At 49.3% G+C, this 22,827-nt stretch overlaps 1 protein-coding gene across 18 annotated transcripts in view; it reads right to left on the bottom strand.

Annotated features, from left to right (window-relative positions):
* Window positions 1-290: 290 nt before the first annotated feature.
* gab1 (GRB2-associated binding protein 1) overlaps window positions 291-22,827 on the bottom strand; it is a 39,198-nt gene continuing 16,661 nt past the window's right edge. For 3 of the 18 annotated variants that reach the window (XM_047044621.1, XM_047044622.1, XM_047044623.1), the window contains exons 3-14: window positions 14,292-14,420; window positions 13,964-14,129; window positions 12,407-12,617; window positions 11,977-12,054; window positions 9,851-10,479; window positions 8,811-8,908; window positions 7,700-8,009; window positions 5,410-5,499; window positions 4,127-4,220; window positions 3,526-3,646; window positions 1,867-1,998; window positions 291-1,614 (exon numbers count right to left, since the gene is read on the bottom strand). In XM_047044621.1, the coding sequence (XP_046900577.1) occupies window positions 1,459-1,614; window positions 1,867-1,998; window positions 3,526-3,646; window positions 4,127-4,220; window positions 5,410-5,499; window positions 7,700-8,009; window positions 8,811-8,908; window positions 9,851-10,479; window positions 11,977-12,054; window positions 12,407-12,617; window positions 13,964-14,129; window positions 14,292-14,420 (2,214 nt within the window). In that variant the 3' untranslated portion in view covers window positions 291-1,458. Of the gene's footprint in view, window positions 1,615-1,866; window positions 1,999-2,459; window positions 2,533-3,525; window positions 3,647-4,126; window positions 4,221-5,409; window positions 5,500-7,699; window positions 8,010-8,810; window positions 8,909-9,850; window positions 10,480-11,976; window positions 12,055-12,406; window positions 12,618-13,963; window positions 14,130-14,291; window positions 14,421-22,827 lie in introns of all 18 variants that reach the window. The other 15 variants (XM_047044626.1, XM_047044628.1, XM_047044625.1 and 12 more) reach the window with 15 other exon arrangements.

Here is a 22,827-nt window from a genome sequence, read left to right as displayed (position 1 = left end):
CTTTTCATCCGTGACATAGGCTTATATGTCAAAACCTAATGGCAAATATCTAAAAATTGTGTGGGGGGGTTATGTACATTTTAACATTCAGAACACAAGAAGAACGAAATTGAACACTCAAACGAAAAGGCGGTGATAAGCGGTGGACAGGTGGAGTCATTATCCATTGAGAATGTTGTAATTGTGCAACATGGCCTGCGTCTTAACCAGCACTTAGCATCCTCAGACTGAAGACAGCTCTGACGAGACAGTTCTGGAGGGGAAACACAAACGCAGGCGCGACACAGATGATGCATAAAAGTAGTTATTTATTTAGTTTACTTTAAAATCAAAATTGTATTCTTTGATTCATTAAAAAAGAAAGCATTGACAGGTTTACATCATGACTCATGACTTGACCGCAATGAGAGAGAGGGGAGGGGGGGCGTCAAGAGGACAGTATAGGCGCAGGATTCAATACAAAAGAATACATGCTAGAATAGCAGGTGCAACATTTATACAGCCGAGCTTTTCTTCAGACAGGAGCACATGCAAGGGCCAGGACAAGAGCGTCACAGTTCATTAAACTTGCCACTCTGAAGTCAAACATTCTCTATTTACACAAGACCAAGTTGTCTACATGAGGCAATCAATTAATTCCCCGGAAAGTGTGTAAAGATAGATTCATTTAAAATAAATTAAAAAACAGAAAACAGCGTTGACATGTCAGAGTTACTTCTGGAATGAGTCATCTCAACTACTGTGAATGTTGTCAAGAAGGCACTTTACAAATAGTACTTTCTATTAATTTATTTGCTTTGATCAGATCTGGGTTAATACGAGAACTGGGTCATAAGCGTCTTGATACCACTCCATATAACTACAAAAATAAGTTAGATGGATAGATTAATAAAAAAAAGAATTTTCCACAAGTACCTGATTTTCATTCTCTGCGCTGCCCGTCTAAGTTTGATACCTTTGCATTAATCACAGAAAACCAGCGCTCTCTATTAAAAGCTGTCACAGTAATTGATTCGTTCATGTTTTCTAACCAGTCCTGACACACACACACACACCCGAAGGCACAGGATTCTACCCTGCAGAATCCACACACACACTTCCGTGTGCACCCCTACACACACCTCAGCATTGAACACACTGGCTGTGGTGAACAAATAAAGGACACTTTTTTCATTTATTTACATAACACTTTTATACAGTCCGTCTCATCTCTCTCCTCCTGTAAAGATCAACCCGAGAGCCCCTCCCGCTTCCTGGATGAGGGGAGGGGTTTCCTCCATTCAGACCCCTGATTGGTTGCATTTCATCACAAAACTTTTATTAACCTTGCATTGAACCAAGTCTTAAACTTACATCTAGAAACCTGGATTTTAAAGATGATCCGTACAATATTTTTGATAAGTAGTAGACCTTCAGGGAAGAAATCACAATTTCTACCAGTGAGAGCCAGAGGCAGGGTCACTTGGGACCCTTGAGGGTGGTGTCTGTCTCGGTGGACTGGCGGCCGTCGTTCCAGGCCTCGCGGGTGCTCTTCAGAGCCTGGGTCCTCTGCTGGTCCACCACCACATAGTCCACACGCTCGTCTGAGCACACCTGCCCCGGGCCGGTACTCTTCTGCAGGGACACACACACAGGGACACACACACAGGGACACACACACACACACAGGGACACACACACAGGGACACACACACAGGGACACACACACACAGGGACACACAGGGACACACACAAGGCAAGTTAATTCCTTAATACAGACGCCCATGTCAATGACAAATGTATAAGTGTGTACATGTGTGTGTGTGCATATGTATATGTTTGTACCTTAGTGCGTGTGTGCGTGTGTGCGCGCATGTGCGTGCTGACCTTCTTAGGTGGAGTGGCCTTGCCAGGGTCCAGGTCCAGGTCCAGGTACTCCACCTGCTTGTCTCCTTTAGGCTTCACCAGTGGGCTGCTCCCTCCATCTGCTGCCATGGGAGCGGACAGCTTCATGCCCTGCTGCAGGGGAAGAACGGACCAAGTATGAGGGGGGAGGTGTTCAGGCACGGTTAAGTTACCCCAGGGCAAAAACCACGCAAACTGCAAAGTTCCAGGTAAATGGCTCAAATGGCTTAAACATCACAGGGTTTAAGACCCAGAGCTACTTTTCTGTGGCTAGAAAACTAAAGTTAACGTGCAGCAGTTCCTACAGGGTGAATAATAACCACCAGCATGCAGGTATGGTCAGGTTGCTCTGGGAGAAGCTAACTGGGGTCAGAACTAGAACACGTAACAACCAAACATCCGAGGTTGGCTCCCAGGACAAACTACTCCTTCTCTTCTCAGCAGCATCTCTTTGTTATTAGACCACAACAAACAGCCTGTGGAACATGCTTGAAGTGGAGGGTTTTAGTGTGTTTGGGGGTTTAGGTAATCAAACCTGGCAACCTGCGTTTGTCAACCCTGGCAACCCAGCTCACCTCTATGGCGTCAAGGCCCTCCATCTCCCTCCTAACAGGGGTGATGGGGACAGAGCAGTAGAAGGACTCTTCTCTACAGGCACGGAGAGGAGGGGAGGAGAGTGGAGGAGGGCAGGAGGAGAGGAAGGCAGGAGGAGAGGAGGGGAGAGGAGGAGAGGTGAGGTAGAGAGGAGGAGGAGAGGAGGAGGGCAGGAGGAGAGGAAACGGATGGTCAGAAAGAACACAGGGGAAACTGAAAAGATGGAGGAGAGGACTGGAGGAAAAGGACACGAGTGCAGGACCCCAGTAGGAACAGAACCACCACGTCAAAACATCACACACACACACAAAAAATGGACCCATTTCTGTGCGTTATATTTCATGTTAAACCGATTCGATGGGAGAAGTATATTCTTAAAGAAACTGGAAGACTTCCAGGTAGTCAGCACACCCTGCTGAACATAGTTTGATGTGAAGGACAAACTGTACTAGGGCAGCAACAAAAATGAGTCCTTGATGACGAGTAACCAATCACAAACAACATGCTGGGAAAACCAATACCAGGAGAGCGATATTTCCAAAGAAGGGAATCATTTAGGGGGGGGCAGGTGATGAAAAAGAGGAGCAAAGATAAGATTAAATGCTGTGGGGGGAGAGAGGAGGAGAGCTTAAGAGATGAGTCCTCTACTGAAGAGAGATACTGTCTACTGGAGCTGGGCCTGTCACCATAGAACATTATAGATGACATCTAAAACATATTAGAGATGTCATTAAGGTATTTCTACACAGGAATCTAACTTTCACTGATCTCCTTTAAAAGGAACCTCACCCAGCACCTCTGCATGTGGACTATGTGGTTAGTGTGAAAGGACCTTTTATCGTTATGTTGCATTTGAGATGATGTTGTTGCACTGTGTCTTCCTTGACACTGGACTCTGTAATACTGTTTGAACTGTCTGGTTATTTAACACAAACCGCATCTCTACATGGACTTAGTTGTGTCCTTTTTGGATCAACTTATGTGCCAAGTCTTATGAGGTGTGCGCATGTGCATGAGTGTGCGTTTGTGCATGTGCATGCTACGTACGGGCTCGTCTGAGGGCATGCTAGGGACCATGGGAACATAGTTCTCATCACAGTCGTCAGAGTCTGAGCTGGAGCCACTCTGGAGGGAGGGGGGCCGAGGGGGGAGCTGGAACCTGGAGGAGCTGGGGAGAGCCACAGCTGTTACACACACACAACCACAAATACACAAGCACTGGTGCAAACACACAACCACAAATACACACGCACTGGTGCACACACACACAACCACAAATACACACGCACTGGTGCAAACACACAGGTATCTCTCCAAGATATGTTCACTTTCTCACACACACAGAGCAGCACACGGTGTCTGAAGACAGATTAAAATGAGTCCACAGAAAATCCACAGCAAGACAAACGCACACCATGCTTGGCTTTGACTACAATGAATGCAAGGTTAGAACACACTTCTAATATCCAAGGGCCTCATTTGAATTCACTAAAATACAACCTTCCTTCCTTCGTTATCTTGGGGTAGGTAGGGATAGAGGGACAGTGAGAGAGGAAGGGAGGATGTATTTCTGAAGGAACCAAATGGGACCCTAGCTTATGCCAGGACATGGAGAGAGAGAGGGAGACAGACAGAGGTAGACACTTACTCCCGGGCGAACGACCTGGTGACGGGCGAGCGAACGGGCGCACACGGCTCCTCCCACTCTGGAAGAGGCTTGATGTCCAGCGGGGCGGGTTTAGCTGTGATAGGAGCAACCATCCATCAATCACCTCATCCCCATCACAAAACCACAACACGGAAGGATACTCCAAGGAAATGGTTTGGAGTTGCAGGTACAGTATTTGACCATGAGAGGGAGCCATTGAGCCATGTGCAATCACCCTTAAGGGATTTCTCTGCTAGATGTTCTGAGATATCATGCAAGCCAAACGTTCAAAAATGGTTGACAGAGGACCAAACCTGGCAACCCAGCATGGCTGCTGTGTGTACAGTGCTACAGTACAGTGTGTGTGTGTGTGTGTTACTGAGGAGAGCTCAGCCCATATGCTGCTGTGTGTGTACAGTGCAACAGTACATTTACATTTAGTCATTTAGCAGACGCTCTTATCCAGAGCGACTTACAGCAAGTACAGGGACATTCCCCCAGAGGCAAGTCAAGTAGGGTGAAGTGCCTTGCCCAAGGACACAACGTCATTTTGGAATTTCAATTTTGGCCTGGAATCAAACCAGCAACCTTCTGATTAATAGCCTGACTCCTTAACCGCTCAGCCATCTGACCCCGCTGTACAGAGTGTGTGTGTTACTGGGTTACCTCATGTTCAAGATATCCTGTGGCACCTCATGTTGAAGCTAATCCTTCACCGTCAACATGAGGTACCACAGGTTAGCTGCAACATGAGGTACCACAGGTTAGCTGCAACATGACGTACCACAGGTTAGCTTCAATGAAGAAATGCACATACTTGGGCCTTTATCAGGGCAGGTTAGGTGTTGGGGTTAGGATTAGGTGTTGGGTTTAGGTTTAGAGGTTAGGTAGGTGAGGACTTAGACATTCATAAGTAAGAAAAGTCAACAGTTAAATCACAATACGGTCTGATCACACACAGTCTGAAAAAGATATTGCCCTAAAAACGTCACGTCACGACAGATCAGTGATGGACCTCAGGACAGACATCAGCTATCACACAATGCATCAAGTTCCAGCATGCCACAAGTTGGAGTGACAAAATGACAGAGAAAGAGACAGAGAGAGACAGAGAGAGACAGAGAGAGACAGAGAGAGACAGAAAGTATAGGGAAGAATGAGAAATCCAGACGACAGAATGGAAAGACAGAATGGAGACAGAACAGAGAGACAGAATGGAGAGACAGTTGTTGTTTGGACCAAGATGGCGGCTGGCGTACCAAGATGGCGGCTTGCGTACGTACCCTTGCGTTGTCTCATGAAGTCCCCCACAGTGTGGGAGTCGGTGCGCTCTAGCCCCGCCCCCTTAGCCCTGATTACCTTGGGGCTCTGACCTGATTGATAGGAGAAGACTGGGCTCAGACACACAGGACCTCCACAACCTTACAACGTCCTCCTAACTAACCAGACACCCATCCGTCTGCTCCATCCATTGCTCCTAACTAACCCTGCCATGCAAGCAGCGCAAACACAGCCACACATCCACACATCCACACATCCATCCCTCCATCCATCATGCCTTCGCCAGATATCACCCGTTTATAAACGCACAGACACCAGCGTTGCTGCAATGGTAGAGCAAACGTATCCCATCATGCATCTGCATGCAATTCAACCACCGCAATTGAGAGAGTGATAGAGGGTACAGAGAGGGAATAGAAAGAGAGAGTTAAAGGGAGAGAGAGAGGCAAAGAGAGAGAGAGAGAGTGAGGTACAAAGAGAGAGTGAGGTACAGAGAGAGAGAGAGGTACAGAGAGAGAGAGGTAAGGAAAGAGAGAGAGGTACAGAGAGAGAGAGGTACAGAGAGAGAGGTACAGAGAGAGAGGTACAGAGAGAGAGAGAAGTACAGAGAGAGAGGTACAGAGAGAGAGGTACAGAGAGAGAGAGAAGTACAGAGAGAGAGAGAGGTACAGAGAGAGAGAGAGGTACAGAGAGAGAGGTACAGAGAGAGAGAGAGAGAGGTACAGAGAGAGAGGTACAGAGAGAGAGAGGCAAAGAGAGAGAGAGAGTGAGGTACAGAGAGAGAGTGAGGTACAGAGAGAGAGAGAGGTACAGAGAGAGAGAGGTAAGGAAAGAGAGAGAGGTACAGAGAGAGAGGTACAGAGAGAGAGGTACAGAGAGAGAGAGGTACAGAGAGAGAGGTACAGAGAGAGAGGTACAGAGAGAGAGGTACAGAGAGAGAGGTACAGAGAGAGGTACAGAGAGAGAGAGAGGTACAGAGAGAGAGGTACAGAGAGAGAGAGGCTGTGAGCCAGGCAGCAGGAGTTATGGAGTAGGGAGGACAGTATGTGCAAGCTCCCCTACCCACCTTCTACCTCCCTATCTCCCTCACTTTTCCCTCCTCTCTCCCTCCCAGTCTCCCTTTCCCCTCCATCTCCCTTTCCCCTGCATCTCCCTTTCCCCTGCATCTCCTCTTTCTCCCCCTCTTTCCCTCCTCCTCCAGGCCAGTTTCCATGTCCTCCCCCTGCTCCTCCCCCATCAAAGCCTCTCTTTCAATCGGGACACAAAGGGCAGCAAGGTGACAGCTCTGGCCCGCAGCTCCTCTGGGCCAGGGCCCCGGCCCTCTCCCACAGCCCCAGAATGGCCTCTTCACCCTGGGCACAAATGGCCCTTTGACTGGGAAGGGGGTGGGAGGGAGATGTGGAGAAGCTAAAAAGCTAGGCTGAGAGAGTAGAGGAGGGGAAGGATGCTTATCTGGGACACAGCAGCGATGGTTAGGATTAGGGGATGGCTGGAGACTAACGCTGCTATTTTCGTTTCACACCCTTCACACACCCTCCACACACACCCTCCACACACACACCCTCCACACACACCCTCCACACACACACCCTCCACACACACACCCTCCACACACACACCCTCCACACACACCCTCCACACACACACCCTCCACACACACCCCCTGCTACACACCCTCCACACACCCTCCACACACACACACCCTCCACACACACCCACCCTGCTACACACCCTCCCCACACACCCTCCTCACACACCCTCCCCACACACCCTCCTCACACACACCCTGCTACACACCCTCCCCACACACCCTGCTATACACCCTGCTACACACACACCCTCCTCACACACACCCTGCTACACACACCCTGCTACACACACCCTCCCCACACACCCTGCTATACACCCTGCTACACACACACCCTCCTCACACACACCCTGCTACACACACCCTGCTACACACACCCTCCCCACACACCCTGCTATACACCCTGCTACACACCCTCCCCACACACCCTGCTACACACACCCTGCTACACACACACCCTCCCCACACACCCTGCTACACACACCCTGCTACACACCCTCCCCACACACCCTGCTACACACCCCCTCCACACATAACTGTGCCTCAGCTCTGGAGTAGGTTAGAGGTTAAAGCTCGAATAGAAGCAAAGTTGTGTTAAACACAGAGTAGTACACACACACACACTTTATACACACACACCTCCATCCCCAACACACACTGCTCCGTTCCCAACACACACAGTCCTTCCTCCCAACCCCCCTCACCTTTGCGGTCAGGTTTGAGGTGGCGATCTACAGGAGGGGGCTGACAGTCGCTGATGAGTGTGGGTCTTCGTGGGGGGGTCTTGGGGCTGGAGCGGAACCCCATGTGGGCCGGGGGGGGGACCTGCTTCCCCAGGGAGGAGAACTCCAGGGTGCCAGGGGTCATGGGGACGTAGTTGGTCTCCTGGGGCCCGTCTGAGGGCCCCAGGGTTAGGGTTAGCTGGGACGGAGAGTTAGGGTTCATGGGCACATAGTTCTGGTCCACCTCCTCGGTGGACTGGCTCCCACACACTGGCATCATGCCCTTGTTTATCTGGGGGGGGGGGGGGGGGGGGGGGGGGGGGGGAAGGGACACACACAGGCAGGGGAAACACACACACACACAGGGAGGGGAAACACACACACACAGGGAGGGGAAACACACACACACACACAGGGAGGGGAAACACACACACACACACACACACAGGGAGGGGAAACACACACACACAGGGAGGGGAAACACACACACACACAGGGAGGGGAAACACACACACACACAGGTAAATTGTTTGAACGTTTTGATTAGTTAGCAAAGCTGACATCTTTTCATTTGATACTATACCTTCACATACCTATCCTATACATTTATACTGACCCTAACCCTATACCTTCACATACCTATCCTATACATTTATACTGACCCTAACCCTATACCTTCACATACCTATCCTATACATTTATACTGACCCTAACCCTATACCCTCCCAATATATTTTATTATGCTTTTTTATGCATATCAAAAAGCCTGCATTTTTCTGAGTGGTTATACAGTGAGCACAATTACTCGTTGGACAGCTACACGTTATATTACATTTACATTACATTTATGCATTTAGCAGACGCTTTTATCCAAAGCGACTTCCAAGAGAGAGCTTTACAAAAGAGCATAGGTCACTGATCATAACAACGAGGTAGTCCCAAACATTGCAAGCAGCCAAAACATTGCTTTCATACATTGTGAAAAAACTAAGTGCCAATGATTCTGTCCTCTGGCACAATGAGAGGATACATTATGTGGTGTGTATATGGGAGTGTGCATGCATGTGTGTGTGTGAGTGAAAGAGCTACTCACAAAGTAGCTGTTGAAGCTCTCGTTGAAGTCAAAGGAGCAGGTTTTGTCAGAAGGAAAAGATCTGGGAATGGAATAGCATTCCTGCGAGCCGAAATCTGCTAGATGAGAGATCCACACGCACACAAACATGACTACCATCCAGTTATCATGCTATGAAAATCTAACACCTAAACCTATTTTTTACAAAGTCAGATTCAACCCCATCCTAACCCTAACCCACAGTGACCCATCCTAACCCTAACCCACACTGACCCATCCTAACCCTAACCCACACTGACCCATCCTAACCCACAGTGACCCATCCTAACCCTAACCCACACTGACCCATCCTAACCCTAACCCAGAGTGACCCATCCTAACCCTAACCCACACTGACCCATCCTAACCCTAACCCACAGTGACCCATCCTAACCCTAACCCACACTGACCCATCCTAACCCTAACCCACACTGACCCATCCTAACCCTAACCCACAGTGACCCATCCTAACCCACAGTGACCCATCCTAACCCTAACCCACACTGACCCATCCTAACCCTAACCCACAGTGACCCATCCTAACCCTAACCCACACTGACCCATCCTAACCCTAACCCACACTGACCCATCCTAACCCTAACCCACACTGACCCATCCTAACCCTAACCCACACTGACCCATCCTAACCCTAACCCACACTGACCCATCCTAACCCTAACCCACACTGACCCATCCTAACCCTAACCCACAGTGACCCATCCTAACCCTAACCCACAGTGACCCATCCTAACCCTAACCCACAGTGACCCATCCTAACCCTAACCCACACTGACCCATCCTAACCCTAACCCACACTGACCCATCCTAACCCTAACCCACACTGACCCATCCTAACCCTAACCAAGCCATGGCGCCCTCTCAGAGCTGGATCATGTTTCTGGTTTAGTGATGAGCCTCAACCATAAGAGAACTCTGGTAGGTGTAATCTCACCTGTCACCACTGGAGGGGGCTGTGAGGACATGAAGTCTGCTGAACTGAACAGGAAGTCTGCCTGACATACCTTTCCGGATGCGGGAGGAGTCCATGGTGCCGATGGTGTTGCTACGCAGTGCTTTGCTCCCAACACTGCTGGGAACACAGTAGTTCCCGTCCGTCTCTGACACGGAGCGCGGTGTGCAGTACACGTCTGAGGGGGAGCGCTCAGCCGGGGGCCCCGGGGGGTTCCCCCCTGTCAGGGAGCTGAGGGAGGGCTTGGGGGGCCGTGGAGGGGGCACGTCCCCCCCGCCCTCTGACCCCCCCGCCCCCACGGAGGAGCTACGAGGGACCTGATAGGTGCAGTTGCTCCCCGGGGTGGGCGGGATGTCGTAGCTGACTGACAGGTTCCGTATCTGCGTCTCCATGGAGGGTTTCCGTGACGGTGTGTTGAAGACGTAGAGCTCCACCTCCCCGGGGTCCTGGGAGGGCGAGGGGGCGGGGCCGGTGAGGACTGTGTCCTGGGAGAAGCTGCGGGGGAGGTGGTAGAGGGAGGCGGAGTCTATCGAGGGCCCACGGGAGGGGGGGGAGTCGTACAGGGAGGGGGCACCGTTGTGGGAGGACGTGTGTTTGGAGGAGGAGGGGGGGGTGCGGCGGGAGGGGAGGTTGTCGTTCAGGTCAGTCTCTGAGGAGGTGGACTTGGAACAGTCATGAGCCCTGGGGAGGGGGGGGGGGAGACACAGGTTAGGGAGGTAACCCTCTTGTTCAACACACACACACAGCAGTGTTGCTCTGCAGACAGTCACATGACCAGGGTGGGTTCAGACCAGGAAGTCTGCTGGTGACAACATATTGTCCTGCTGGGTAACATCTGCTGAGGTTCACAGCTGACTGCTGGGAACACACAGAACAGCAGGAGGAGGAGGAACAGCAGGAGAAGGAACAGCAGGAGGAGGAACAGCAGGAGGTGGAGGAACAGCAGGAAGAGGAGGAGGAGGAGGAACAGCAGGAGGAGGAGGAGGGGCAGCAGGAGGTGGAGGAGGAACAGGAGGAGGAAAAGCAGGAGGAAAAGCAGGAGGAGGAGGAGGAAGAGGAGGAGGAACAGCAGGAGGAGGAGGAGGAGGGACAGCAGGAGGAGGAGGAAAAGCAGGAGGAGGAGGGTTGAGCTTTACAGATCAACAGGAAAACGAGTTAGCTGGAGTTTTCCAGTGACTGCTGTTTGGGAGGTGAGGGATCACACACACACTGATTGGGAGGTGAGGGGTTACACGGTCACACACACACTGTTTGGGAGGTGAGGAGTCACATGGTCACACACACAATAGGTGCGTTCGACATGACCCGACTTCATGCGGCGCTGCAGCCGGCTGCAGGCGGCTGACTAGAAAGTGAATTCTGGTTAGACTTTCTGTCTCACTTGAGACGGTGCCGAGGCTAGGTCACTGTGACGTAGCCATCAAAGTACCGTGAGATCGATTCGAGAACTGCCGGCTGTGTAGCCGAGCGCATTTTCTCAAGAGCAACTGCACGGGTTCTAGTGACGACACAGCTATTTCATGATTGGCCAGACTCACACACGACAACTTTGACGCGTGTTTTGTAATATTCGGACACCTTCAGTTTCGCCAACGCTCAAAAAGTTTAATTGAATACAAATTGGTTGAAGAAAGGGTTTTAGTCAGCCTCTTCACTAACGGAAAGAGTAAGTTAAATTATAAATAAAGTAAAGTAAGCAAACAGCGCTTGATCGGCCATGACTGACATCAACGTAGCAAACCACGAGAAGCTGGAATGGCCGACTTCACAAAGCCGTTTTCAACTCCTCTCCGACTGCCAGCGGCTACTCTCGCCGGTCGTTTCATGCAGCCGCAGTCCATGTCGAACGCACCTACTGTTTGGGAGGTGAGGAGTCACATGGTCACACACACACTGTTTGGGAGGTGAGGGGTCACACACTGTTTGGGAGGTGAGGAGTCAACGGAACATGGTCTCACACACACACAAATACACAATCACACGCACCTGTGCGGGCTGGGATTAGTTGTATTAATCCTAAAATGTCTGTGGCTGTGTGTGTGTGTGTGTGTGTGTGTGTGTTTGTGTGTGAATGTAGCTGTGTGTATAAGTGTGTGTGTGTGTGTATGAGCGCCTCATCTATGAATGTGTGTCAGTCCACACCAGCAGGCAGAACTAGCTGGCTAGCTAGCCACTCACAGACTAGGAGGAGGAGTCCTGCTCTCACACTCCTCTAGGAGCAAGTACTCCACTGGGGAGGGGCCACCCCGTACTGGACTACAACGCAGGGAGAGATGGGAAACGGAGTGAGACAGTGAGAGAGGGAGTAGACAGACTGGCAGACTTCTGGAGCTAGCAGCATGAGACATGCTGAGACGTTTGGGAAAAGACAAGAGTCCAGCTGAAGATGGCAAACCTGAATAAAACAATAATGCGCAAAAAACATATATAAACAATAACATAAACATCCGACATTTAGAAAGGCCAGTTTGAAGAAGAGAGACAGAAAGAGACCATCACTGAGGTACACCACACAAACACAAAAGACAAGATTAAAGATGATCAAGCTACAGTAAGACCACACACACACACACACCCCTTCCACCCTCAAACACACACACACACACACCTGTTGGGCTCTGGCTTCTTGCTCTCACAGTTAGCCAGCCAGAGGTAGTCCTGGGGCTCGTCCAGGCTGGACTGGGAGTCCAGGTGACGCACACTGACAGGCTGGTAGGGGGGGGGCACGCCGGCCAGCACCCCACCTACCCCTAGGGGAGGGGGCGTGTCCACTACTGAGCTGCTGCTGCCGCCTGATTGGTGGGCTGCTTTCACAGCTTCTAGACAAAGAGGGAGGGGGGGAGAAAGGGGAAAGAGAGAGAAAGAGTGAGGGAGAGAGGAATGGAGAGGGAGAGAGTGAGCGAGAGGTGTGTGTGTGTGTGAGCATTGTACAAAAGTCTCTCTCTCCCCCTCTCTCTCTCTCTCGTTCTACATACAGAGCTCTCATTCATTCTGACCATCTCTGCCTTTGACTGTAGATGCCTCTCTCCCTCCAGCCCATCCCTGTCTCCTTCTGTCTCTCTCCCCCCCAGCCCAGTCCTCTCCCTCTCTCCCTCTCCCCGGCCCATCCCTCTCTCCCCCCAGCCCATCCCTCTTTCCTTCTTCTGCTTGTTTTGAAGGCAGGAAAATCCCTTTACTCTCTCCATCCCTCCCCTCCAAACAGTGTGGCTGATCTCTCTACATCCCTCCCCTCCCACACTGTGGCTGATCTCTCTACATCCCTCCCCTCCAAACAGTGTGGCTGATCTCTCTACATCCCTCCCCTCCCACACTGTGGCTGATCTCTCTACATCCCTCCCCTCCAAACAGTGTGGCTGATCTCTCTACATCCCTCCCCTCCCACACTGTGGCTGATCTCTCTACATCCCTCCCCTCCAAACAGTGTGGCTGATCTCTCTACATCCCTCCCCTCCCACACTGTGGCTGATCTCTCTACATCCCTCCCCTCCAAACAGTGTGGCTGATCTCTTTACATCCCTCCCCTCCCACACTGTGGCTGATCTCTCTACATCCCTCCCCTCCAAACAGTGTGGCTGATCTCTCTACATCCCTCCCCTCCCACACTGTGGCTGATCTCTCTACATCCCTCCCCTCCAAACAGTGTGGCTGATCTCTCTACATCCCTCCCCTCCCACACTGTGGCTGATCTCTCTACATCCCTCCCCTCCAAACAGTGTGGCTGATCTCTCTACATCCCTCCCCTCCAAACAGTGTGGCTGATCTCTCTACATCCCTCCCCTCCAAACAGTGTGGCTGATCTCTCTACATCCCTCCCCTCCCACACTGTGGATGATCTCTCTACATCCCTGCCCTCCAAACAGTGTGGCTGATCTCTCTCCATCCCTCCCCTCCCCTCCCACACTGTGGCTGATCTCCCTCCCCTCCCCTCCCACACGGTGTCTGATCTCTCTCTGTGTGTAAGAGTGTGTGTGTGAGGGGGTAAAGCCAAGGTCAGACTTCTGTTATAAGAGCAGTTGGCTCCTGCAGCTTGGTGGACGTGACTCCAGCAGCCTTCTCTACTCTGACGGTTTGTGTCTATCACATGGAGGGGCAGGGCTCTCATGTTTAAAAAGAAGCCATCTGATTGGCTGTCTCCTACCCCAGCCTCCCTTTGATTGGCTCTTACCGTCGTCGGTGGGGTTAAAGCCACAGATGTCGCAGATGCAGCGGACCCACTTGTTCATGTCGTCCTCCGTGTCGGCCACCAGATAGAACACGCGGTCGATGGTCTTGATGTCAAAGATGAAGCTGTGCTCCAGGTCTTTCTTGTTGAATGTCAGACCTGCATCCACCTGGGGTGGAAACTAGCATTAGCATGGAGCGCTACAGTGTAATGATCAAGGTTTTTAGCATTTCTTTTGTAGCATTGGCATGTAGAGAAACAGTAAAAAAAAAAGAGGCAGGATTTGGGATGTAGCTCATAGCGTTATGGCTAAATATGTAGATCTCTGTACCTGTTCACACAGGTTGAGGTCGATCACTCTGATGGGCTTCTTGGCGTGGTCATTCTTATAGTACTCCAGCACATCTGGGTCACCTGTCAGACGGCCACTCCGAAGAATGAACCAGCGCTTCTTCCATGCCTGAAAAGAGGGAGGAGTAGGGGCGAGGGGGAGAGGGAGGAGGCGTAGGAGAGAGGGGGAGGACAGAGAGGAGGAGGAGGGAGGTAGAGAAGGGACAGACATGAGTCAAATAAAAAACATCAAAGCCCCCCAGACTACAAACATGGTGGCTGATAGCTGCTGCTGGTGTTGTTGTTGCCCTTCTCTGGCCACACCATAACATTAGGTGCGTTCGACATGGACTGACTGCATGCAGCGCTGCAGCTGGCTGCAGGCGGCTGACTACAAACACTGAATACTGGTTAGACTTTTTGTCCGACTTGAGACTAGGTCACTGTGACGTCGCCATCAAAGTAACGTGAGATCGATTCGAGAACTGCCGGCTTTGTAGCCGAGCGCATTTTCTCAAGAGCAACTGCACGGGTTCTAATGACGACACAGCTATTCCGTGATTGGCCAGACTCACACACGACAACTTTGACGCGTGTTTTGTATTTATTCTGACACCTCAGTTTCGCCAATGTTCAAATCCGGACCAAACTGTTGAATTTAATTAAATATTTGTTGAAGAAAGGATTTTCGTCCGCTTCTTCACTAACGGAAAAACTAAGTTCAAATATAGCTGCAAGCAGCGATGCGGGTTCCTCCGCAAAATATTATGAACATTTACATTGTAGAAGGTCAAGAGCTGGACGACAAGAGAGCAAATTGACTTAATGTTTGGCAAACAATAACAGGCTGAATGGAGATTTTAACTCAAGACTCGCTATTAATGAGCAGCGGAGAGGTACAGCAGCCTTCAGCAGCAAGATCAACCCAGTTTACCAGGAGATTAGAGAGGCCTGCACTAGGAACTATCACCCAGGCCAGGATATTGCCATTGACGAGAGGATGGTTGCCTCCAAAGCTCGCATTGGACTAAAACAATATAAAAAAGACGCCTGTTTGCTAGGGATACAAACTGTGTGTTCTGGCTGACTCCAGGAACGGTTACACGTGGGACTTTTTAGTATACGAGGGAAAGCTCCAGGGAAACAGTGGCAAGGGACTCAGCTAGGAGTCAGGAGCTAACCCTAATCCTAGGAGTCAGTGATGGAGCTAACCCTAACCCTAGGAGTCAGTGATGGAGCTAACCCTAACCCTAGGAGTCAGTGATGGAGCTAACCCTAACCCTAACCCTAGGAGTCAGTGATGGAGCTAACCCTAACCCTAACCCTAGGAGTCAGTGATGGAGCTAACCCTAACCCTAGGAGTCAGTGATGGAGCTAACCCTAACCCTAACCCTAGGAGTCAGTGATGGAGCTAACCCTAACCCTAGGAGTCAGTGATGGAGCTAACCCTAACCCTAACCCTAGGAGTCAGTGATGGAGCTAACCCTAACCCTAACCCTAGGAGTCAGTGATGGAGCTAACCCTAACCCTAACCCTAGGAGTCAGTGATGGAGCTAACCCTAACCCTAACCCTAGGAGTCAGTGATGGAGCTAACCCTAACCCTAACCCTAGGAGTCAGTGATGGAGCTCATGGACACACAGTCCCACCCTTTTCCGAGACCTCCTTCAGAAGAGGATCTGGCAAGGCTTCAAGCTGTGGTACAATTCTGTCTTACAGCTAATACCTACCACCTGTAGGCCTCTTTAGGCCTATATTTTCAAAACAAAATTTAGGCGGAAATAGAAACTTTCAATTTCCTTGCGTTCACGCTTCTATTACTCAACACCAGCAGGACCTACAGGGGTCCTGACACCAGGCAAAATAACATCAGAGTGTCACCTTTCAAAAGAGACCACAGTCATGCATGTACTCCAAATGGTTCAAGAACAGCCTTCAATTTACTTTGGGTATGCTGTTTAGGCATTTTCAGGCAAATTTAACAGGATTTTTTATTAAACAGCTCTAATTCAATCATTTTGACATACCCAGGTGAAATTGTTTATGGTACTTGAGAGCTATGTCCTCTTGAACCCTATTAGGTTCGAAAAACCATAAGTAACACAAAGATATTGAGGCAATGTGTACATTTACATAAATACGCCCCTTTCAGCCATTTTGTGTTGCATTTCTTATTCCATTTTACCCTATATGAAGACATGTATTCTACATATAGGTTACACATCTTAAGTCAATTGGATCTATGGTTCATGAAGAGAATGGTTTTGAAGGTTGTACCAAATTTGGACAGTAGAGCAAAAACTATCATGGCAGACCTTATGGGTCCTTAAGGCTTTTTTGTTCCCCATGAGAAATAAGGCATGTGCAGGCATTTTGGAGTAATGGGGCGCTGGGGAAACCCCGTAGACTTTGGGCATGGCTTATAGCGCCACCTATGGGCGTACGTGGGCCATTAGCGATCTGGGAGTAGTGAGTGAACTGTTGTATCATTGGGCCAAATTTGAAAAGGTCGGGCCAAGGACTTTTTGAACAATTGAGACATTTCATGGAGAAATATAATAATAATAGGAATACTGACAAATAAAATAGGTTCTCTCCTATCGGAGGAACCCTAATTATAAATAAAGTAAAGTAAGCAAACAGCTTGATCGGCCATGACTGACATCAACGCAGCAAACCACGAGAAGCTGGAATGTCCAACTTCACAAAGCCGTTTTTAACTCCTCTCCGACTGCAAGCGGCTACTCTCGCCGGTCGTTTCATGCAGCCGCAGTCCATGTCAAACGCACCGATTGTTAGACAGGCCACACCCACACCATAACAATAGGTGCATTCGACATGGACTGCGGCTTTGAGCATTGGCGAAACGGAAGGTTTCAGAATAATTACAAAACACGCATCAAAGTTGTCGTGTGTGAGTCTGGCCAATCATGAAATAGCTGTGTCGTCACTAGAACCTGTGCAGTTGTTCTTGGGAAAATGCGTTCAGCTACACCGCCAGCAGTTCTCGAATTGATCTCACGGTATCTTTGATGGCGACGTCACAGTGACGTGTCCTCGGCAGCGTCTCAAGTCGGACAAAAAGTCTAACCAGAATTCACTTTCTAGTCAGCCATCTGCAGCCGGCTGCAGCGCTGCATGAAGTCAGTCCATGTCGAACACACCAATTGTTAGACGGGCCACACCCACACCATAACATTGTAGGACAGGCCACACCCACACCATAACATTGTTAGACGGGCTCTCCGTCTCTCCCTCCATCGCCAGAATAATAAACAAGCGAATGGGAACCCCCTGTGCCCAAGATAACCACAGGAGAGAGAGACAGATACAGAAACAGAGAAGGCACACACACTGAATGTAAAGGTCAGCATGCCATCACCCTCCACAATCCTGCTCCTATTCTCAACCCCAGCACTGGAGACACCACTTCCTGGAGACACCACATTCACACCAGCCCTGGAGACACCACATTCACACCAGCCCTGGAGACACCACATCCACACCAGCCCTGGAGACACCACATCCACACCAGCCCTGGAGACACCACATCCACACCAGCCCTGGAGACACCACATTCACACCAGCCCTGAAGACACCACATCCTGGAGACACCACATTCACACCAGCCCTGGAGACACCACATCCTGGAGACACCACATTCACACCAGCCCTGGAGACACCACATTCACAGCAGCCCTGGAGACACCACATCCTGAGGAGACACTCTGAACTTTCCCCAGATCAAACTGCAATATCAAATAAGATAAAACTACATTTTCCATAAGTCCATACTAAGCACCGGTCAGGTTCCAGTCCACACAACGAACAACAACATAAAATCTAATATACACTGTGTGTGAGTGTGTGTGTGTGTTTGAGCGTGTGTAAGAGAGACAGAGAGAGAGTGTGTGTTAAAGAGAGTGAGTGAGAGAGAGAGACGGCGAGAGAGAGGGAGATGGACAGAGAGACAGAGAGAGACAGAGAAGGAGAGAGTGCCAGAGGGAGAGTGTGGTGGTCCATGACAAAGCAGTCTGGGGTCCAATTACCCCCCGGGGACGTGGATGGGGGGGGCAGGGGATTGGGTTACCATGGCAACACCCTTTCTTGGGTAGAGGGGCCTCGTTTAGCCACAGGGACACACTCACTGGTGGATTCACATCATTTTTACCACATTACAGACGTGTGTTTAGTCCTGTAGCAGCTAGGCTAGCAAGTTAGGGTTAGGTCCTGTAACAGTTCGGCTAGCAGGTTAGGTCCTGTAACAGCTAGGCTAGCAGGTTAGGGTTATGTCCTGTAGCAGCTAGGCTAGCAGGTTAGGGTTAGGTCCTGTAACAGCTAGGCTAGCAGGTTAGGGTTATGTCCTGTAGCAGCTAGGCTAGCAGGTTAGGGTTATGTCCTGTAGCAGCTAGGCTAGCAGGTTAGGGATAGGTCCTGTAGCAGCTAGGCTAGCAGGTTAGGGTTAGGTCAGACCTCCCCCCTCTTGACTGAGCTCTACTGTCTGGCGACAACCACCACACTACGCTGCTCTTGAAATGAATCAACCCAGAAATATGATGGTTGTACCCAGTGGAAGCAGCCTCTGTGGTGAATCCGAGGTTTATGTCCTGTAACAGCTAGGCTAGCAGGTTAAGGTTAGGGTCCAACACACCTTATATTCCTCCTCATTGTGTCAGCTGCAGGACCTACCTTGTCTGCGTGGTTCTCAGCCCAGAGAGGAGAGCCTCTGTGGGGTCAGCTGCTCCACGCTAGCCCCCTGCTCCCCTCCATGCCCTTGGCTACGCTGCTCCAGCACACCCCAAACAAACCCAATAAAAGTTTTTTTTAAATATAAAAAAACAAACAAAACAAAGACAACGCCACAGTCCTGGAAAAACAAAACCACTCTGGAGACGGCACCAGTGTGTGTGTGTGGCTGGTTGGCTGGCTGGCTGGGGAGTGGGACCGAGTGGGACAGGGACGACAGGATACCCCTGAGTTGCAGCTGTCCCCTCCTCCCTCCCTCCCCCTCCCCCCCTACTGTGGTCTAGTTGGCCGATGGGCAGGAAGACCCCCCCTCCCCCCCCAATGGATGGACAGAGACATCATTGAAGGGGGACAAGAGGAGGGGGAGGGGAAAATGGGTGAGGATGAGTGGGGGAGTGGGGTGAGGAGGAGGAGGAGGGGGGAAGATGCCATCTAAGTGGAGTCACTCTTGACAGAGACCTAGTGAACCCGCTAGGAGGGGAGGGGGCAATAAGGAGACAGAATGAAAGAACAAGTGTAGGACAGTAGACAGTTACTGTGAAAGAGACTCAACTGGCCTTTATGTTTCAAGAGGGAGGGGGTTTGTGTGGCGTGTCTGGAGGGAGGTGTGTGTGATGTGGGTGTGTGTGTGTGTGTGTGTGGCAGAGATGGGAAGTAACAAAGTTAATGTACTTTAGTAGATTTTCTCTGGGATCAGTACTTCACCATACATTTTTCTGACAACTTTTTTACTTTCACTCCTTACATTTTTTACACAAATATCTGTACTTTCTACTTCTTACATTTTCAAACCAGATTCGTTACTTTAATTTGGTGGCATGATCTCTCTCCTGTCCAAAAGTTGCGTTATGGATGAGACAGAGTGAGTTAGTGATCAAATCAAATCAAATCTATTTGTATAGCCCTTTTTACACGCAAGCATGTCACAGAGGGCTTCACATGCGCCCATAGAACTGCCCCTCAACCAACCTAAACCCTCAAGGAAGACAAGGAAAAACTCCCAGAAAAACTCCCACCGGGAGAAAAAATTGAAGAAACCTTGGGAGGAGCAATTCAGAGAGGGATCCCCTCCTCCAGAGACGGTTGGTAAGAGAGAGGAGCAGAACACAAGCTAAACATAGTCATACAGTGTCAATGGGTTTTGAAACACCAAAATCCATTGTTCGGCTTTATAGACGTTGGATGGGACCGGGAAACTCGCTGTTGGCCGTCATGGAGACTGGATTCCGGGTGACGACCTGGTTCAGCGTTGGCAGACCGACGACCAAGCAGGTCCTGACAGCTCAAACCCCCCACACCACATGTGATGTCTACATGACTGAGAATAGAGACATTCCTGATCCCCCATGGAAATATATGAGGGAGATCTTTGAAATTCTAGGTGTCAAAAAGGATTTCTAGCGAATGAGATGCGTGTCTAGTGTATTAATGTTTGTTTATATGCACATTACATTTCATGTTGTGAGGTCCAGTTACAAGCGAGACACTTAAACAAGTAGCAGTATTGGCTACTTTATCAGAACCCACACTTAAACATGAGTATCTGGACTTCTACTTGAGTGAAGGATGTGTGTACTTTTGCCATCTCTGGTGTGTGTGCATGTTATATAACCATTCTACAACATCCGGACTGTAGCACCAGAGACCGGCCTGGCCGGGTCTGGTCCTAGTCTCCACGGCGACAGGCCCCAAAAGATAACCACACACCCACAGCCCAACTGTCAACCCCCCTTCCCTACACAGATACAGCAGCATATTGTGCTGTAATTCGCTCTTCCCCCCCAGAAGGCAAAGCACACCCAATAATAAATATAGCTGCAAGCAGCAATGGGGTGGCCAAGCAGGTCAGATGACCCAGAAGAAACTTTCGACATCCTCAGAAGAGGGTTCCGAGTACACGCAGCAAGTTTGGCGTGAATCCATCAAATATTTGCTGAGATACCTAACCCTAACCCTGAGATACGACACAACTTTCTGTTTGGCGGCTCTGCTGACGATTTCAATTGGCTTTACCGGACAAACTGTTTCGAAAAATCAAAAATCATTTTGATAGTTTGTGTGAGGATTGCATTGACTATATACAGCTTTACTACAGGTAGCTAGCAACTGCGGTATACCTGGCTTCCTTTTCAGCGGCTTACAGTCTCGCTTAACAGAGAATCAGAGACATGACAAGCTTGTCGGCTTTGGCTGGATTCGAACCTCTGATGTTGCCGTTGTCAGGACACCAACTTATCCTAGTGAGCTTTTCTTAGTGCTGGAAATCACAGAATTCAGTTACTGGGTAAAAATATAGCAGTTTTTCCTGTGACAAGCGGTTGTCAGATTTGGCCCAAGTTTAAACAGCTGTAATTCAGTCCTATTTTGATATGTCAAGGTGATTGTGGTCTGAAGATAATCTGTGCCAAATTTGGTGAATATTGGATACATTGTAGTGAGTAAGGAAAAAAGTTGTATTCATTCATTCAAAATGGCGGCCTCATCAATTCGTCTGGTATCACCAGTTAACATGCGTCAGACACGGGATCTCCTAAGATATCACGAGACATAAGAATCACTTAAATACGACAAACAAATCAACAGTTATTGGTCAAAACACAATTATGCCTATTTTAGCACCCCCTAGAGCTCAAATGACCTTTTTCGGACCTCTTAATAAAAGGGTAATGAATCCATGCACCAAGTTTGGAGTCAATGCATCAAAGATTCTCTAAAATATGAACTCACTTACCTTTATCCGGATCAGTTGCTGAATTTGATTGTCTGTAACTAACAAACGGTTGTGAAAATCAAAAATCCAGGGGATATATTTAGTGAGGCTTGGTCTGAATATCATCTTCGGCAATTTTGAAAAAGATTTGCCAAGAATTGTAGGAGGAGTAGCGAAAAAACGCTTTTCATTAACATTCAAAATGGCGGATAATCTATATAAACTGGGTATGACGTCATAGAATGCATTGAACTCATCTTGATCCAGGGAATCCAATGATACCTCATTTTTGAAAATGCGGCATTTGGTTCAAAAGTAACTTTGACCCATTGGTGGCGCTAGACGGTTGGAATGGGAGACATGAAACTTGGTGAAATTGATGAGGGGACTGGTCCCAAAGAGTGTGCCAAATTTCACAACTTCTGACCATGCAGTTCTAGGGGCTGCCATAGACACCAAGAGGCGGAAGTTTAGACATAAGAAGAAGAAGAAAAGGTAGAAACACTCTGGGTGGCTGCTTGGCCGCTAATGATAATAGTCATAGTTAAATACATTCAACAATTATAACAATACGAGTCCAACATCACGTTTAGATTAGGTAAAGCTCTGAAAACGATTTAGCGCTCAAATTAATGCAAATAAGGGTATTGCGCTCGCATTTTTTGTTGAAATCCCCATTTCATACATCTCTAGATGTATGAAATATAAGAGATGTAACCTCCCACTGTACTGACTCTTAAGGCCATTGCACACTGAGTCCGAAATTTTCGTATGCGTTTTTTTGCAATCGTCAGCCTTAACATTCGGTGGCTCTGAATTTCCAAAAAAAGACTATCAAAATGCTTGCTTTGGATGTGAAAACGCAGAAAATACGAACTTTTTTTTTGACGGACGAAAGTTTCAGAGGTAAGCGCTATGGACATAACATGAGGTCGTATTTATTTTTTAACGTGCGAACATTTCGGATACGAATTTCAGACTCAACTGCAATGGCCTTAACCCCACAGGGTTAGTTTGCACTAACCCTAACCCACATGAACACCACATACCTCCAGAAAATCACATTGCCTTCAGTCTCCAAA

This window comes from Hypomesus transpacificus, chromosome 22 (genome assembly GCF_021917145.1).
Source record: "Hypomesus transpacificus isolate Combined female chromosome 22, fHypTra1, whole genome shotgun sequence".
Taxonomy (NCBI): domain Eukaryota; kingdom Metazoa; phylum Chordata; class Actinopteri; order Osmeriformes; family Osmeridae; genus Hypomesus; species Hypomesus transpacificus.
This window is presented reverse-complemented; position numbering and strand designations above follow the sequence as displayed.